This window comes from Abrus precatorius, unplaced genomic scaffold (genome assembly GCF_003935025.1).
Source record: "Abrus precatorius isolate BTA unplaced genomic scaffold, Abrus_2018 Scaffold7, whole genome shotgun sequence".
In the NCBI taxonomy this organism is placed as follows: domain Eukaryota; kingdom Viridiplantae; phylum Streptophyta; class Magnoliopsida; order Fabales; family Fabaceae; genus Abrus; species Abrus precatorius.
In genome coordinates this window covers 26,480,657-26,500,197 of record NW_020874417.1, presented here as the reverse complement: position 1 = coordinate 26,500,197, position 19,541 = coordinate 26,480,657, and the positions used below count along the sequence as shown (strand labels likewise).

Genomic DNA, 19,541 nt, shown 5'->3' with positions numbered 1-19,541 from the left:
TTTCTGTTCCTGATTAGCTTTTATCCTATTGCGCATAATTATAATCGTAATTAATTATATCGTTAGGCAATTGTATCTCGATTAGTTAATAGATCTATAGGGTAAAATGAGACAAAGAATTAGTGATGAATCTACATTTTATTAGATTTTTACTTATCTTTTTAGTGTTCTTTGATAGAAAAAGTAGACTTAGGAAGTATAAATAACATAAAAACATCATTTTGGTCAAATATCATAGGTTTCTTAATTTTTGGTTAATTTACATTGATTTACATAGATATACTTTATAATTTTGATCATTTGAATAATTGTGCAGGAATTTCTAAGCTTATTCCATGGATTTTTAGCCTTTGAAAAAATTTGAGTTGAAAGTGACCACTTTCAGAAATGATAGTGGACACTACAATAAGCTAGATCCAAAGGGCAGACCAAAGTGATCACCTTCAGAGTGACAGTGGACACTACAGAGACCCTAGACTGAAGAGGGCCTGCGCGTAACCACTTTGGATTCCATAGTGGACACTCTAGAGAAGACTAAATTGACACAGTGCTGCAAGTAGCCACTTCCATTTCCATAGTAGCCACTTTAAACTTCATAGTGGACACTCCAGAGAGGGATGACAAGATGGGAGGCTGTGTGTAGCTACTATGACTTTCATAGTAGCTACTATAGGCGACAATCATTGCATTATAAATAGAATTTTAGAAATTAGGGTTACGATCTTTTTACACTTTTAGATTTTTGCCATTTTGGGAACACTTGCAAAGCTTAGGTCAGCCTTGGGTGATAGCCAAGGACTTAACCTAGGGTTTGATTCATATTTCTTTACTTTCCTTTGATCTTACATCCATGTCATTAAATTCTCTTTATTTCTCTTTTGTATTTGTGAGACCTATCCTCATGGAGGGCTAAATTCTTTTTAATTCTTAGTGAGTTCACTTGGATTCTTGAATTACTGGGTTATGAATGTTAATATAATTCTTTTTCCTTCATGAATTTCTTTTTTTCAATCATTTGAATTGTATTAATGGTTGAATGAGGAGGACATTGCTTAATTAACCCTAATTCATTTTAATGAGATTTTTAACTTGGGTTGCTTAATTCTGAGTTAATTTCTAAGGTTGCGTAATCTTGGGAAAAGGGGTTGGAGTCCATTGAATTTGCTTAGATTCGTATGGGGTTTTGGGATTGATTCTTGCTTGTTGAATTAATCTAATTCAGAGGAAGAGGAAGAGTATTAAACATTGAGAAGAATAGGGATAGAATCGCGTGAATGAACTAAGGATTACTACATTTTATTGATTGAATTTGATAATCTCGTTACTTGCTTTTTACATTGAATCCAAAAATCAAACAAACCCCCTTTTTTACTTGCTTTCATAGTGAATGTATGTAATGTTTAATGCATATTTTTAACCAAAGTCTTGTGAGATAATCTAGACTTGCATCCTAAATTACACAAAATTTTCTACATAGTTTGATGAGGATTAACGACAAATCTTTATTCAATCCACACGATCATCAAATAGGTAGACCAAACTAATCTTTTTCTTCCAATCATAATTAAATTAACAAGTTCATAGGTGCTTTATGCTTTCTTTAAATGATGTTTTGCATGATCATTAGGAATATTAATTTAGAGAAAAGAATATTAATATTGCATGATCATTGGGTATTAATAGTATTTGTATGAATGATTAGTAATCACAAATAAATCAAATTTAAAGTTAAATAGAAAAATAAAGTAAATGATTGAATGAGAAAACGTATACGCCCTACGTTTCCCTCTTATAAGTTCAACCAAGACGTGTGTTATTTTATTTGCTTTTTTTCATAATTAAATTCTGGTTCTTATTAAATTTCACATATTTTAGGCTCAAACGATATTAAAAAAAATTTTAGAAATTAAAAATCAATTCTTATGGGACGATATTTCGAAAATTTTATTTTAGAACCCATTATTACTTTTCAACGGGTACACTTGCCCAATAAACACAATGCCATAAGGTAATAATTGGTCCAATAAAAACTTACGGTGCATTTACTTGATTTACTTCTTACATCCACGTTCATATTCATCCTGGTTGTTGGAAAAACTATTAGATTGGGTGATCATCAATGCAAAAAATTACATCATTTTACAGTGGTGATTTGTTATTTTGATATTCTGCAAGGCGGGAAAAAGTTATTTTGTCTTTCATCTTCTTTGATCTAACATTTACATGGTTTACTAATAAATTAGTATATATATATATATATAAATTTTAAACATAATATTATTTAATAAAGTATTATATATTACATTAATAGGTGAGAATGATAAATTTAAAGCTAATAGTTGTACAACAATATGAGAAGTTTGATCAATTGCAATATCCACGTATAAGTCAACTACATTTCTTTGATGTTGTTATGAACATGCACTTATCATGCAATCAATATTTTCATCATCACATACATATAAAACTATGTGGTTTCTATCACTTGCATCAACTAAAATTTGTGAAATCAATCTAAAAATTATGTTACTACTAAACCATCTCAATTTTGTATGTATCTTTCTTTTCAACATGTCAAAGGTAATTATACGTTCCATCTTAATCATCTTTTTGTTCCTTTCAAATATTATACCCTCATTTTCTTCATACACTCTTCTATTCTAATATAAAATAACCACAATTTCAATCATCATGCATATCAAAAGTTTAATTATAATAAAATTAATAAAAAAAATTAGTTACTTAAACAAACACTTAGAAAATATTAAAAACAAATTAATTTTAAACAAATCTATATTCACATATTAAATATTATACTTATAGTTAATAAATTTTATTCATCACAAAACAAATATTTTTTATTTCAAAAATTAATAATCACATAAAATGAAAATAATTTTTACTAAATATAACTTTAAATACATTATAGTTTATTTTATTTATATTATAATATTATTAAAATTACAAATATTTTTTCTTTCAAAATATTATTAATTCATATTATTAATAAAATTTATATTTTAATTATAAAATTTCAAAAGAATAAAACTTCTAACCTGAAATTCTCTAAGTTGCTTCTAAAAAATAACTTTCTCCCAATTTTTGAAGAGTGCATACTATATATATACTTTATATTGGATAAAGACCTTAGGGGAAAAGAGTGTATTGGGTTTAGACTATAGGGTAAAAGCTTGTGTTATTGCCTGGAGCACAAGAAAAAGTGCCAGATTTTCATTAGCCGACACACAAGTATCATAAAATTATTTACATATACAATAGACATGTGTTAGTGGAATAAGTGTTAATTTTTACCTATCCAACACTTCTTTTTTAATATTTAAAAACTTAGTATCCTTCAATATTAACAATAAAAAAATAATAATAAATGTGTTGATAATATCTTTTACTGCACTTAGTTATTCCTACTCTAGATAGGAAAATTGTTTCTCAATAATCCTATATTAAAAAGTACTTAATCATGGTACCTCATTTAGACAAAAAAAAAAAAAAAAAACCTTAAAAATGATACATTTGTTGACATATTAACCTCAACACTTTATTAAAAATATGTTTTAAAATTAAGGTTTTATATTTTAAAAATAAATTTTTAAAATTATACTTTCACATTTCTATAAATGAATTTTAAAATTATTAACTTTTTCAAAAATAAATTTCTAGAATTAAGATTTTTACGCTTCTAAAAATAAATTTTTAAAATTAAATTAATTTCAAAATTTATGTTTTCAAACTTCTAGGAATTAATTTTTAGAATTCTATTTATTTTCATAAATACGTTTTAAAAATTAAATTAATTTCTAAATTTAAGTTTTTGGATTTTTAAAAATTAATTTCTAAAATTATTAACTTTTCCAAAAATAAGTTTTCAAATTAAGATTTTACACTTCCGAAATTAATTTCTAAATTTAACTTTTCATACTTCCAGAAATCAATTTCTAATTTATTAAACATTTTTAAAAATAATTTTCCAAAATTAGAACTCTACTCTTTCAAAACTAATCATTTTAACTTATATTTTCAAACTTAAATTTCCGACAAGCTTTTGAAATTTAATTTTTAAATTCTAACTTTAAATATATTTTTAAGCTTTAAATTTCACACTAAAATTAAAATAAATAAATAAATAAATAAATTTTTTATCATCATGAAGGATATCTTTTGAAAAATTATAAAAAACTTTAATGAGATGTAGGGGGGAAAAAGTGTGCAAAAGACCCAGGCACAAACCGTCAAGCCCACAAAGTCAGGATCAAATGATGTTAGTATAAAATGTCAAAACAGGATTAAGAAGATAAGACCATGTAAGAGTCGTGCATAGTGATTTATATTTAGCATCACCTGTCTCACAAAAACTACAAAAACTAGGTATTTTCAACTTCAAGCATGCAAATGATTCCGTCAATTGTGACATTAATAACTCGCATATTCATCCATATTTTTACGTAATCATAATTTAATTTATTATATTTACTTAATAATATATATTATTTATCTAATTTTCATTTTTTTAGTTTAAATTTTAAGAACATAATTTAAAAAAAATACCATTTGTAAAATAAAAAATTATTTTTAATGTTAAGTTATCTTCTTATAAATAAACGTATATTTAATTATTATTTTACTTTACTTTTAGCATAAAAATGTTTATTAAATATTAAACTAATAAAAAAACTATTCAAAGTTATAAGAAACTAATGAATTAAACATCACCACGATCACGTAGTTTCCCATTCTGTCGCCCTATGACCTATGGTTTTCATATTAAAAAATAACAATTTCCTTAGCATATTTTCTCATTGTCTTTCTCTCTCACTTTATCTTCGGTAAGAAGTTTAATATAATTGCCATGATCGATGAGAATCTTGTTCTAAACTATGTTTTAATAATCAGAAGGTAATTGGTCTTAACAGTAATCATATCATCGTATGCCGAAAACAAAGGAAAGACGTCAATATTAGCCGCAAAGAAAATTCACCGGCCACCCTTATATAATGATGGAGTCCTTTTTTTCTGATAAAATAAAAGTATCCCTCAACCAATTGTTGGAGATTAATTTTTTCAAGGTATAAAAATCATTCAATTGAATTTGTTCTATCCTAAAAAAATTTAAAATACACGATTACAAATTGAATTTTAATTAATATGCTTAAATAACTCAACAATTTTACAAAATGTGTCAAATTTTGTTGCAACTTGCAACATGAATTTCCTAATTATTAACTGTTGTGCTTATAAGGGTCACGGGAACATCAATTAGTGCCTATGCTTATCATAATTAAAACCTAATTGTATTTTAATCCCTCTTTTCATAATTGGCATCCGAAGCTAAGATCAACGTTAATCTTACCAGTGACATCTGCATTCCATTATGGGACTCAAAATTACGAAAGTTAATTTCTTTCTGCGCATGCGCCCCACTTCAAAGTATTATTATCAATACTGTTCTTCCACTCCGCAAGATCTAGCAATTCTCTTCTTTTTATCACGTCTTGAACTACTACTAGTCAAGGAAATGTAGCTAAAATCTCAAGTATTGTAACACCTTAGACACGCGTAGTTTTATATATAAAAACCACTTTGATATTTTTCTTTAAAAATTATCTAGTAGAAATGCTTTTTAAGGTATTTTCAAAAGTTACAGTGTGTTTTATATAGTTTGACAAATAGTAGACACTAGTGCCTGCTATATCTATTTCAGTAAGAGTTATAATATTTTTATAATAAATTTGTATTTTAATAATTTTTATCACATAATTTAGCTTATTAAATGTTTTGCAAGAACCCCCCCCCCCCCTCCTTCAAGCTATACTGCATCTGAACATTATTGTAGGACGAATATTTTTTTCTCAATTGATAACAATCAAGAAACATAGAGTTTAAACAACTAAATCTGTAAATTGGTATGAACATAACCAGCCATTTTGTAATAAATAGTTGGATATATCAGACCCTCTAAACCAGATGACATCATGCCCTCCAAATTAAACAAAGGAAGACCCAAAATATTCAAATGCTACATTCATCGCTCTCTGAAAGTAAAACAAACGAAACATGCAAAAATAGGTAGGATAATTTAGCAAAACACGGGAAAAAATAAATCTTCTAAAAAAGATTGCAATAACAAGGTATAGAAAAGATGTTGCCTGATGCTAAGCTAGCTAGTTGAGAGACTTCTCTTGGCAAAAGTGTTCTTGTTATTGTGCATCCACACTTTGAGCACTCTTCTCTTGATTCCAATCTCTTGGCAAAACTTGTGCACTACAGATTCCTCTAGCTTCTGTATCCTCCACCCTGCCCTTTCTGCAAAACCCAACATCTTCTCCTTCTGTTCTTGTGTGAACTTGGTTCTGAACCTCTTCTTCACCTTTTCAGTTGGAATTTCCAGCTCCTTATTGATCCCATCTTCATAGTCCTTCTCTTCAGACTGATCAGAAGGACTAACGGAGCCACTTTTGTTGGCACATAAATGCGCCAAAATGGGCCTTATCTGAGTAGTATCAGGAATCAAAGGAGTGGAATTAGAATCAGACTCTATCTCTTTTCTGTGAAAGTTTCTGTGGCAGCTGCAAGCTGAACACTTGAGAGCCTCCAGTGTGCCTTCTTCTCCACCAGGCATGAACTCACCACACCCATCGATTGCATTGCCACCAATTGCAGCTGCATGGTTCTTCAGACATTCCTTGTATCTTATTATTATCATTTTCTCCGCCCTTCTATCAACATGAAAATTGCTAGACTCCATGTCTCTATATATATAGAAGCTTTTACAAATGAGTTAATAACTATGTATAGATGAATGACAAAGAAAAACCTTCTATGATGAGGAAGGTATATGGAACCTGATAAGGAAAATATGTGATATATTAATGTTTGCTAACTTTGTCAAGGGAGGGGAAGGGGAGGTTAAGAGGAAATTAGAGTTGATGGAACAAGTATACGAGGTTTGTGAATTTTGCAAGTTAAGCAACAAACGGTATATATTAACACTATATATAATAATATTAAGGGGTGTGTATAAGAATTAAAGAGGTTGAGGTTGAAATGGAGGTATAGGGTATTCGAAATACTATTTTATTGATCACCTTTAGCTAAAAGAAGTAGCACAGTAGTTTATGGTTTCAGATATCTTTTGTCTCTGTGTGTAAGTGTATGAGAAAGAAAGAGAGGCCTTAATTGAAATTAAATAAAGAAAGCAGAAATGTTTATTAGGCTAGAGACATTGAAAAAGTTGAGAGTGCATGCTATTGCTTTGCTTTGCATACACTGTTAGACACCGAGTTTACGCTACTAAAAAGAGTTGTCTTTTTAAAAATATTTGGATTAAATTAATAAAAGAACTACCAAACAAAAATTAAACAGAAAGCCGAAGGAGAATATTTGTGGAGAATTGTCCACTTAGAAGAAAAGATTGTCTATTGCTTTGCAAGTTGCAATAAGTGCATTACTTTAAAGAGGGTTGGACTATCCTAGATTTGGTTGGTTTTCCCCACTTCCCATTTATGCCAACGTTACTATAAAAGGTAGAGATCATCATTTTCAATTGCAAAGTCCAGCCAATCTTAAGAGAAAAGTCTTGTACTACTTATAAAATTTTTTCAGAGTAGTGTTATTCTTTCAACATGTTTTTATAATCGCTTTTACATAAAGAAAAAAGATAAAATAATAATATGATAGAGGGATAATAAAAAAAAGTATAGAAATAGTTATTAAAATAATATTATTCGATCTTTTAATAAAGATTGGTCCTAGGAAAACAGATAATTCAAAAGTGTGAGTCTCTTATTGCATCAAATGTTAAATGAAAAACCATTACTTTATAAGTTATTTTAATATATTCAAGCCTCAATAGAACACAATATTTTTTTTTAATTTTATGTCATTTAAGAAACGTTTCTCTTTATTGGTATATTTCTCTAAAAAGTTTATTAAACGGATGTAAAGCTATCAATTTGAGTTACCTAACCTGTCTTAGCTCAATATGAGTAGTAGACTTACGTGGACTAGGTTTAAAAGGCTTGACTACGTGAATTGACCCACACTTTAACCAATTTTATTTTTATTTTCATTTTTACTCAAAAAATTCATTTTAATATGTTATAGCTGTAAAAATTATATTTTAATTTTCATAATATTTTGTATCAAACTAAATCTATATATCAAATTAAACAAATTAAAAATAAATTCAAACGTATTTAAAATTAAAATATCACGGATTACTTATAACACAAACACTTTAGATATTTTGGTAGTCTCAATTATTTCAACCAAACACTATAACACGAGCAGCCTAAACATTGCCTCGACCTAAACCTTCTTGTGATATAAGCTCAAATGAATTAGACCAAAAATCTTAAATTTATTTAAACTTGATCGATCAGGTTCTTAAATTTACGAGTATATTCGGCCAATTCGTTAGACTAATCTATTAATTTTTTCAACTATAAACAAAATAACCCAACAGAAGGTAAGAAGGAAGAGAAGCCGTAAGCTTACCGCTCAATTAACAATAAATTATATTCACTCTAACTTGGCAATTGCACTGTGAATTCATTAGCATATATAAAAGAGTGTATAATTTAAACTTAGCCTTATCATACATTTTTGGTAGTCTAAAGGTATTATTTATAGAAAATAATTTTATTTAAATTAAGTAAAATTATTATAAATAACAAAATTTATATTTTAAATTTTTGACGTGATTATATATCTAACTCAAAATTATTAATTAAATTAGAATGATCTTTTGGTATTTAACTGATCCATGCGCTCATTGATAAATCTAAACTTAGTATTTGAAAAGTAAACAAGTAATAGTCCTGCATACTTAGGGTTAATAAATAGGTATAACAATAATCACTATGACCAACAAGAAACTGCTAATTGTGATCTACAATATAATTGCCACCCAAATGATTAGGCCCCAAGCATAAGTGACAATTATAGGTTGCTGATGATAATAAGACCTCTCTATGCTGCCCCTTGATTCAAAGTCTCCAATAATCATATTCTATGTTTATGATAAATTCATCGGTAACTCGTTTACACATGCAATGTATAGAGATATACAAGATTAGAGTTTAATTATAAGGCATTATATCATCTGTTGTCAATTTTTGACCTCCAGAAATTTGAAGTAGCATGAAGAATGAAAAATGAAAAAAAGGAGATTTTGGAAAATCTGATTGCAACTCTACAGGAAGATCTTTTGCATGTTTTTGGGTTGGATCCACCTGACGGATAGGAGCTGTATATGTTGCAGTATGGTATAAAATCAAAGATGAAGCAATTAGTTCTTAATTTAATTTTGATATATTATTTAATTAAATTTTTAGTTCTTCAAAATTTTGAAACTTTGCTAGTTAGAGCATGTTTGTTTGCATTTTTTAAAAGAACTTTTCTCTTTTTAAAATTAAAAAAAAAAGTCATGAAATTTTTGGAATAAAAAACTTGATTAAGTCTGATACGTGTGAGTATAGAAAGAATAGATATTTGTATTTCATAATATATTATTATATAAATTAATTAAAATATAAAATACTTTTAGTTGTAAATTAATCAAAATTAAACTCATTAGTTATCTAATGAACTTGCCCTGCAATAGGAAGTTCTTCTAGAAGAGGTATGTTTAAGGTACAAGTGATGGGTAACGTGGAGTTCTTCTGGGAAGTCCAAGTGATAAAAATGCATTTTAATTGTCTCACCCTCTGTGGTCCAACTGACGTATTACGTACATAATTATGAACGCCACCAACAATAACAAAGTTTTTCTTCGATTATTATTGTTAATGATTCCATTTTAACAAAAGGATACTAACCCTATCATAGGATTCATAATATGGGCATATGCCTCACCACTAATTAAGATGTCAATGAAGATTACTAATAGTGTTTGATTTGGTGTCGTTTCACTCAGTTTAATAAAGATTATTTTAAAGACGTTTAAAAAGTAGTTGCTCATGTACAGGTTAACAAGAGATTAAAGTTGTTGAAAAAACAATTAAATTGAAATTTTATTTCAACTTTAAAGTTAATATTTATTCAAATTGTTCAAAGGAGTTGTAATTTGTTAGTCAACTTAATCTGCAATGAGCTTTAGAGGATCGTTAGAAACATATTTTTTTAAAAATATTTTTAGCTATTAATAAAAATTTATTAAAAATATAAAAAAATTAAATTGTGTAAGAAAAAAATAAGATTTACATAATTTTGTAGTTTAATTAATCATACCAGCATGTTACTAACATTACTTGTAAATTTTGAATGAGTTGAATTATAACAAAATTTACGCATAAAATATATGAACTTAATCAATCAACCCATGTATTTTTATTTTTATTTTTATTTTTATTTTATCATTCATGCAAATTAAATTAGTCTATTTTATTATTTTATTTTTAATGTTAATTTTAATATTTATGTTTTAGTTTTATTTATTTATATTTTTTTATTATTTTTAAATTTGGTGAACCAATTCGTGAGTTAACCCCACCAAATTGATGGACTGAGTCAAATTAACATTTTTTTGCCTCGTTTCAAAAGTGAGTTGAATAGTTAACTTATTATTAAACTCAACTTGTTATGAGTTAACTCAAATGAGTTGGATCGCCTTATTTTAACAATAATAATAATAATAATAATAATAATAATAAATAGATTCTTTACTTTGCATCATGGAAAAGGTTAATTATTAAAGGCTAGTCCAACATAAATATAGGCCTTAAATAACTTTTAAGATAATTTAAAAAAATTAATTAGCAAGAGACCTATTTTTAAAGATAAAAAATTATTTTATATATAAAAGAATTATAATAATTATGAAATATAAAGATGACTCTTAATTACAGTTTCTCATAATAAATATTCATAAAGTATTAAAAGTGTAAATATATGCTATTTAATAGGTCACGAAATAAACTTTTGATCCAGTTTAAAAATTGGGCTATAAATAACTTATAGATTCACTATCAAACGAAAGAATTAATCTCTTCAACTTTTTGAATTTACAAATTAGACATACATATCTTGAGTGCTTTGAGTATATATATGGCTAGTTGCCTAATTCTTCGGTAATTAATAATTATGAACTTGAATTTAGCATTAGGAATGATAATCGGATCTAAAGCTATTGACTACCCATAAAAATTATTTATAACAGGTATACCACAAAATTTCAAAGACAATCACGAAAGTCTTGACCCTCTTTAAATGATAATATTATGAGATGTCAAGAATTGAAAAATAATTAAATTCTGTGATAGTTCCTCTTCCTCCCCCTTCTCAATTAATCTAAACTTCATAAATAGTAGGCTAATGGTGTCAATTTGGATTCACAGCTGAAAGCAAGTTAACAACTATGAATCACAAAAGAGAAAAATTACAAGAAAATAGGAGTTAATAAAACCTCAGGCACAGTACATATCCTTGTAGATTATACAAGCATCAATGTAATTTTATTAGAATATATGAAAAACAGCAGAACAGAGAAGCTATATGATGTATCAGCTAGTTGCTGCAGTAAAACCAAAAGAGGCATAAGACATAGAACCACCATCCCAACTATCATGGACAACTTTGGCCTTCGAGTTTTCACCAGCAGCCCCCATAGCCACATGCAATGGAAAGAAGTGATCCGGCCAAGGATGAGCCTGTTTTGCATATGGGGCCTTCTCATCGAAGTGATTTACCTCCTCATATCTACAAGAGTCATACATATATATATATATATTGAACATTAGCATTAGAAAATGTATCACCATCACATACATATTGGTTGGTGCTATCTTTTCATTCAAAACTATGCCAATGATCGTAATAATTAGTCACTAAAAGATGTACCACATGAACAAGAAGCATGGTTGAAGTTATGCTTATGAATATGAATACGAGGGAAAAAAAAGATAAATAACAGTTTACTCTTAAAGGATAGCTGGCAAAACAGGTTACCCTACCAATTTGGACCGGCTCATGACAGGTAACAAGCTTTAATGGGTCAAACCGAAAAATGTCATGATATAATTTAAACTAAAATAGTGTCCAAAACATAAAGTTCAAAACACAAAAAATATATATGAGGGAACAAATTTAAAATATATGAAATTACAAGAGAATAAAGAGTAATTTAACCCCAAAAAAAAGTACATAGGGAGCTAACACATACCTTCCTTGAATGAGAGAGTTTTTTAACCAGGAATCAAAGGCTACAGCCCAGGGAGCAGCAGGGCTATTGCGAGGTCCAATTGCTCTCAAGTTATGGATGGCACTTCCAGAGCCAATTATTAGAACACCCTCATCCTTAAGAGGAGCCAATGCCTTTCCCAAGTTATAGTGATAAGTACCATCTCTGTGTGATGAAACTGAGAGTTGACACACTGGAATATCTGCCTCTGGATACATCAACATCAGAGGCACCCAAGCACCATGGTCAAGCCCCCGTTTTCTATCTTCATCTACTCTGCTCAACCCTGATGCTTGGACTAGTTCCTTCACCCTCTTTGCCACGTGTGGAGCCCCCGGTGCTGGATACTTCAGCTGCCAAAAAAGGGCACAACATGTTAATTCAAGTGAAATTTATAAACCTTGTTTTGAAGAAATGAAATTCTCCGTCAAACTAGGAAAATACGGCCATGGAACAGGCAAATACTGGATAGCAATTCAATTACTGCAACACTCCTTCTTTAGTAAAATCAAGCTTGCAAAATCTACATGTTTTTCTATTGATTTCACATCACTCGATGCAATTGATCAACCATAGATAAGCTTGTGAATGCACTGAAAGGTTATAATTGTAACTTGCAATTGGGTACACGACATAAGACAAAGTGGAAAACTACAAACCTTGTACATGACCTTGGGGAAGCCATAGAAGTCGTATATGGTGTCGTTGTGATCAACAACATTGATGGTGGGAACAGAGGTGTCCCAGTGACCGGAAATAACAAGAATGGAAGAGGGTCTCTGGGGAAACACTTCCTTCCACGATTTCAAGAACTTCCATGCTGGAATTGAATCATCAATGGCCAGTGATGGCGATCCATGTGATATGTAAAACGTGTCCTTCAATGCCATCTTCCGTTTCTCTTTAATTGAATGAACTGTGCTATGACAAAATCTAAATATGATATTCATTTATACATGAATATGAAAAGAAAAAGGTTAGAGGATGGACTTTGCATAATATCGACGCTTACGCGTTTAAACTTTTGACATTTGACCATAACATTTTCTTATTATTTTTCGTTATTTGATAATCACATTGTCCAAGTACAATAATCATAAAGACTAGCACATTCAAGGGATGAGAATCGACTGCGTTAGGTAACATTCACCATCCCTTTATATACAAATCTCTTAAGTTTCTTTTACACACTAGTTATTAGAGATTCAGATTATGTAAATGAGAAAAACGTTAATCCCTATCCATAAAATTCTAAGCAATTATGAATAGTAATATTATTATTTTAAAATATTTAAAGTAAGTCCCAGAAATTCAAGATAAAGAAACAGTATTAATTATAATATATTGGAGTTGCCTGTATTATATTTTCATCAGCATATGATACATAAAATATTAAATATACCCATTAAATATTTTAAATTAAATACAGAGAATTTTTAAAATGCACTTATTTACATGATGTCTCATGCAATTTTTTTTGTTCTGGTATTTGATATAGCTACATTTACTTAAGACTTGAAATAATGATCACAGGGTAAGTTGGAACGATTCTTACTACATCTATGTGCTTGATAGTCTCATTCATTTAAATGTGATTTTTAATAAATTTTATCAATTATTAATTTTTTAATTAATGTTAACAATATTAGTTAGCAATATCTTAAAAAAATTAATTTCATAGTGATTTGTAATAATATATGATAAATATATAAAATATGATTAAAAATTAATTATTAATATTTTCTTGAAATGTAATTCAAAATCATTATGAGTCCAATTTTTTTGAATCCGATTTAGAAGTGAGAGTTGGGTTGATCATAAGACTAAACTTGTTTTAGCTCAAGTTTAAGACATCATCACACTAGATTAATAAAACGTAAATTTTTTTGAATAGTTTTATTTTATCTTTTTTGAATAATTGCTAATATAGTAATAACCCCATTCCAAATGAAATTCCTGCGATAATGTGTAATTTGATTAGCATATTTGCTTATTCAAACTGACGTCATATAACTAATTGCATAGGCCGGCTTCGTTGACCTCTTAATCCAATGATCTACAGCTTTAGCCATCATTGACTTTATTAATGAATAGTCATCAGAGGGAGAATTTTCTGTTTTTTATATTAAAAATGTACGCTTTCACTAAATAAAATTATCACTTCATTTGCTGTGGTATCTGGTATAACTAATTCAAACTAAATAAAAATTGATTCAGATATTTATGTTAATTTGTGTTTGATAACATGATTAAAAACTAATATTTTAAGCATGTTTTAACCTAACGAGTGTTTTTAAATTAAATTTATCGAGCACATAAATTACTTAGTAGAACATTATTTCAATTTGATATATAATCTCAAATTTAAGTCTAAAAAAGGTCTCACTGAACAGGACCATAAAAACGTTAACTTTATATATTCAAACAGTAAAAAAAATATATCTTCTTTTTTATATTTTTTTTCCCTGTTTCATTCAACCATATTTCATGTAATCCAGAGTGTTAGTGAATATTTTATTACTTAAAACGACGCCTCACAGTCTAATACTTTATTTAAATCATATTACGATTTAATTTAAAATTATTCAAACTCATTTTATATTCCCTCCTATAGGTATTAACCTGAAATGAGTTTGAACAAAGAGTAGCACACAACATTCAAATAAATGACCGTTTTGAGAGTGAAGTAAATTTTAAAGACCAAAATACCATTTTAAAAATTCAATCACCAAATAACAGTAAAAGAGGAACATAAATCAGTAAGGGCATCCAAGGAGCATAAAGATGATGCCGAAAATTACGAAAACGTAAACGATACAATAAAAAAACTAAGGAAAACGATACATGATTTTATTGCTGACCAAAAACCAAATGAGAGAAAGTTTTGCCACTTTGCATAAGTCAAGGAAATTGGTCCCCAAAAACAGAACACAAAGGTCACTTTGATTCTTAAAAAAATAACATCAGTTTGTCCCTAGAGAATATAAAAAATAAAACATTTTAGTCCTGATATTCATGAATAAAAGGGCTAAAATATCTCACTTAGAGACTATTTGGTGACTCTTTTCTTCAAAGACTAAGTTAGGGGTGAATTCTTCCACGAACAAAATTAGGTATTCACCACCAAAATCAAAATAAAGCATAGATGTGGCTTCACATGAAAAAATAAAATAAAACAAACACCAAAAGATCAACAATTTTCCTTTGTTGTCCTTTTCAACTTCTTCCTCGCAGAACTATGGTTAGTGGTTTTAAATGGCTGTGAAGCATAATTCCTGAGCTTTTGAAGGATCTTTCTTTCACTGATCCGCAGCATCAAAGAATGATGCTGCTTTTTTTCTCTAACATTACTACACCTTCCCAATGCCTCAATATCATCTTCAATTGATTTCAAACCGTAGAGACTCTCCCTCATATCAGCAAGTGACAACAGAGCATCACTTACTTTTTTAGTCAGCAACGATTTATTGCTCATATTAGAGGTTTCCCTTGATAAGATATGATTATTCAAAAGAATGGTTTCACTTGATTCATGACAATTTCCAGCAATTGATACTGAAAGGTCTAACTTATGGTAGGCATCATCTGGTAATAAAATGATGTATAATAAAATGAGGAGCTCAATCTGCGGTTCTCCATCAAATGAGATCTCAAAATATTCACTGTTTTGGCTGCCACACGCAGAATAGCCTAACCTTCTCCAAAGGGAGGCTCTTGCTCTACCGTGGCGGTCAGAAAACAAAGAAGAACCCCATTGAAGTACCAGTTCCAAATCAATGTTCACAATATCATAGGAATTGTCTTGCTCAGTAAATCCATATCTATGAAGCAAAGCAGCATTGCCCAATAACCCGTAAGTATTAAATACCTGATAGGCAAGAGGAACTTGTAAATATTAAAGTATCTTCAAGGGAAGAATAAGAGGTCACTTGCTACATCAAAGAAAACTATATCTAATAGAAGAATGTTAGCAACATACTCTTTCTAACACACTCTTAACTATTGGCTAAAATTTATTGAAAACTACAAAAGTATGAGAGAAACATTAATTTAGGAGTGAGAAATAGTGAAAACAAAGTGATTTTTGTAGTTTTCAATAAATTTTAGTGAATAACTAGGAGTGTATTAAAAATAACAGTGTTGTTGGCATCCCTCTATCTAATATATTGCATCAAGAGTACCATAGCAACATTGGCTGTCATTGAACATTTCAAATTAAAATGAAAAACATTTCCAAAATTATCAGAAAAATAAATAAACATATATTACCTTGAGGTTCATTTATGTGATTACGCAAGACTAATCACTTGTCCACGAAAGTTAAGAAAATCACCACATAACTGAGGAAAATTCTTACCTCAGCTCCACTGCTGACATCTTTTATCATGATCATCTCCAGCATTGAAGTATCACCCTCAGTAACTGAAGAACTATCTGACTCACTAACAATGCAGTTTCCAACATGAGCTGTATCTAATGCAGTCATATCCGTATAGCAATTTTGAGCCAATGCTGCTTCATCAACAATGCCCTCGTCATTGTTAGAACCATCAACATCAGTATCAGATTCATAATTAGAGGGCATAGCAGTGAAATGCACATCCTCTGCACCCGTTTTATGATTGAATCTAGAACAAAGCACGTTATAGACAATATTAGAAAAGGAAAGCCATTAGATCTGGATCATAAACATATAAGGAAACACGAACACTTCAAATTAGTAGTTGTGTCATGTTGACACTTGGAATACCTTCAATTATATTTTACTTTTATTTTGTAAACTTTTATAGAAATACTAATGGGAATATTACAATAATTAGATAAAATGCAACAATTTTTGAATGTCTACAGTGATTCATTTAAAAATTCAAGTATCATTTCTATCTTTTGAATTAGATTTGTATTTTATGCTAATTTTATACGTTGTATTACGTTTGTGTTGTGTCCTATAATTTTAAAATTATCAAATTCCCCATATCTGTGTCATATTGCATTTGTATCATGTTTGAGCTTTCTAGCACATAAATCACATTATGCAGATTACGCATTCTCTCAGTCTCTTTGGAAAGTTTGGCTATTGCTCTTATTTAAATTAAAAACCTCACAAGATATTGATGAACCATAGCAGTTCTAATACTATACAAACACAAGCAAGCATTACTTTCTAGATAGAATAAACTTGTCAGGATCCACTAAACTTGAAAAAGTTTCAATGCTATAACTCAAAATTATCATTCAACCAAGATTGAAGAATTACACACTTCCTTAAAACCACTTACTTACAGATTTGAGTTTAAAAAAATAATAAATAGCAAATACAGGGGTACTCTGAAAACCAAGTTCACCACCAGAGGCTCTACTTACAAATCTGCCAGGGGAACCATGCCATGACCATGATAATCATCAATCTCAAAAGACCGTGAAGATATAAGACTTTTCGCTGCAAAGTATTGTTCAGTACCAAAGAATTTTGCATCAAGCTTTCGTGGTGCTAAATCCAATAGGGGAAGAATATTCTCTTTCCAGTCCTCATATATAAGAGCTTTGTCTTCTTGCACTGTCTGCCTACAATCATAAGAGATTAGAAAATTTTCATGACAGGTAAACAAGTTAATTACTTAATTATATATCCTTTTCTCTTCTTTATGTTTCAAACTCCCTTCCAATGGATATAATTATGAAAATTAATACACACACACACACACATAAAGAAAATTAGTCAAATATCATTCAGAATATGAAGATTCCAATGGGATTCTAGTATGCACAAGTCAAAAAGCAAAACAAGCCAGACATTAAGCAGCCAGTTAGCAACACTTGAAAGACAATCTAATAAGCAAAAACTCATTTAAGAAACAATAACATCCTCCTGCCATCTTCACACAAGTATATAGAAGCAAAGAAGAATCATCAATCAACAAACACAAGCACAAATGGTCATACTGTAAGTGGTCAATTTCAATCCACCCTTCATGATTAGTTTAGGTCAATATAACGTATACCTGGTGAAGTTCTGTACCACACAAAAGTTCATTTACTTCATTGAGGGTCCAAACAATAGGCAAGCATTCTTGGTAAGGCAATAGCTGAAGATAGCCAGCCCAAGGTGAGTCCTCACCCAAGCTTCTCTCATACATGATGGCAACTGCTAGGCCCAAATGACCATCCAAACCAGTATCTTCAATGATCTCACGTGCCCCACTAGTCTGGATGGTAAGGCAAGCTTCTTTAGGCATCTTAGCCACAACATTTCCTTCCTTCAATTCGCACAAAGCTCTCACAGCTATTCCCTCTTCTAGGGTGTCCACAAACTCAAGTGCATCACTCCATTCGAATCCCTTAGACTTCATCCACCGCTTGAATGCCCTCAAACGCCTGTGCAGAGAAAGAGTAAGCAAGTTGTTCAGAAACAGAAACATGTGCTGTGTTTTGCAGCAAAGTCAAAATCTCAATTTGCAGTATGTGTAGCAATTAGCGAATGAGTAAATATAGAGGCATTTGGATACTCTCGTGTTAGTAATATGATATGATCATATTGTTGAGAGAAACACAATTTTTTTGTCAAACTACACATATCATAATTAGTGTCATCCAGTAATTAAATTTGATAAAAAATTATATCTTTTTTTCTATAATGTAACATATTATGTAGCATAATGACGCAAGAGGATCCAAATCTAATACAGAGCTAGTGATGTTTTGCCTTGGCATTGTTCAGCAATAAAAGTTAATGACTTTAATGGGTGAGAGAGTGAAAGCCACGATTTTTGGATGCCCTTCGGTTAGTTTCATTCATTTTTTAAGGGAAATGAGGAATAATGATCAAAGAGAGAGATTGGAAAACACGCGTACCTGGTGGCCATGGGTGGAGGGAAAGAAAGGAGAGGGTGTTGAAAGGTGATGTGTGGATTGTCTCAAGGGTTTTAGAGTTGCAAGTTACCAGTGCTGCAGTGAGCTGAAGCCTTTGGGGGTTTGGGCTTTTCTGTTTAATAAGTTCACAATGTAATGGGCCCATGAAGCCACCCTTCCCAGCCTTTTTTTTTAATTTTAAAACCAAAATATGACTATTGACAATAAAAAGTTAAGAGGATACAGAAAATTTTTTCAAGTGAAATAATTGTCACAATTAATTTTATGTTAATAAATAATAAGTGAGTGATTTATTTAAAATAAATATAAATATATTTTAAAAATTATGGATTCTTCTTTCCTTTGTTTTTCTTTCATATTTCTTTTATCCAGACAAATTAAAAACGCACTCATTTTCCATTTTTTTCTTCATTTTGTTGCTCAAATCAAACTGGGCATTAATGATTTTTCTGTTTTGTCTTATTTTTTTCTTTTCACA

The 19,541-nt window shown here is 29.7% G+C and overlaps 3 protein-coding genes across 4 annotated transcripts; all 3 read right to left on the bottom strand.

The window, feature by feature from the left end:
* Positions 1-6,172: 6,172 nt before the first annotated feature.
* Positions 6,173-6,760, bottom strand: LOC113871687 (zinc-finger homeodomain protein 4-like). The gene has a single exon (XM_027508785.1). The coding sequence runs from the start codon at positions 6,758-6,760 to the stop codon at positions 6,173-6,175; it is 588 nt and encodes a 195-aa protein (XP_027364586.1).
* Positions 6,761-11,130: 4,370 nt separating this feature from the next.
* LOC113873127 (4,5-DOPA dioxygenase extradiol-like) lies at positions 11,131-13,157 on the bottom strand. Of its 2 annotated transcripts, none has more exons than XM_027511118.1 (3): positions 12,853-13,157; positions 12,176-12,546; positions 11,131-11,712 (listed from the first exon to the last, which is right to left on the bottom strand). In XM_027511118.1, exons 1-3 carry the CDS (start codon positions 13,141-13,143, stop codon positions 11,517-11,519), a joined length of 858 nt encoding a protein of 285 aa, XP_027366919.1. In that variant the 5' UTR covers positions 13,144-13,157; the 3' UTR covers positions 11,131-11,516. The 2 variants fall into 2 exon arrangements, with proteins under 2 accessions (XP_027366919.1, XP_027366920.1); XM_027511119.1 differs by having other exon boundaries at positions 12,203-12,546; positions 12,853-13,112.
* Positions 13,158-15,324: 2,167 nt separating this feature from the next.
* Positions 15,325-19,151, bottom strand: LOC113873698 (ribosomal lysine N-methyltransferase 3). Its single transcript, XM_027511955.1, has 5 exons — positions 19,046-19,151; positions 18,196-18,568; positions 17,558-17,754; positions 16,551-16,821; positions 15,325-16,061 (listed from the first exon to the last, which is right to left on the bottom strand). The coding sequence occupies exons 1-5, from the start codon at positions 19,054-19,056 to the stop codon at positions 15,384-15,386; spliced, it is 1,530 nt and encodes a 509-aa protein (XP_027367756.1). The 5' UTR covers positions 19,057-19,151; the 3' UTR covers positions 15,325-15,383.
* Positions 19,152-19,541: the final 390 nt, after the last annotated feature.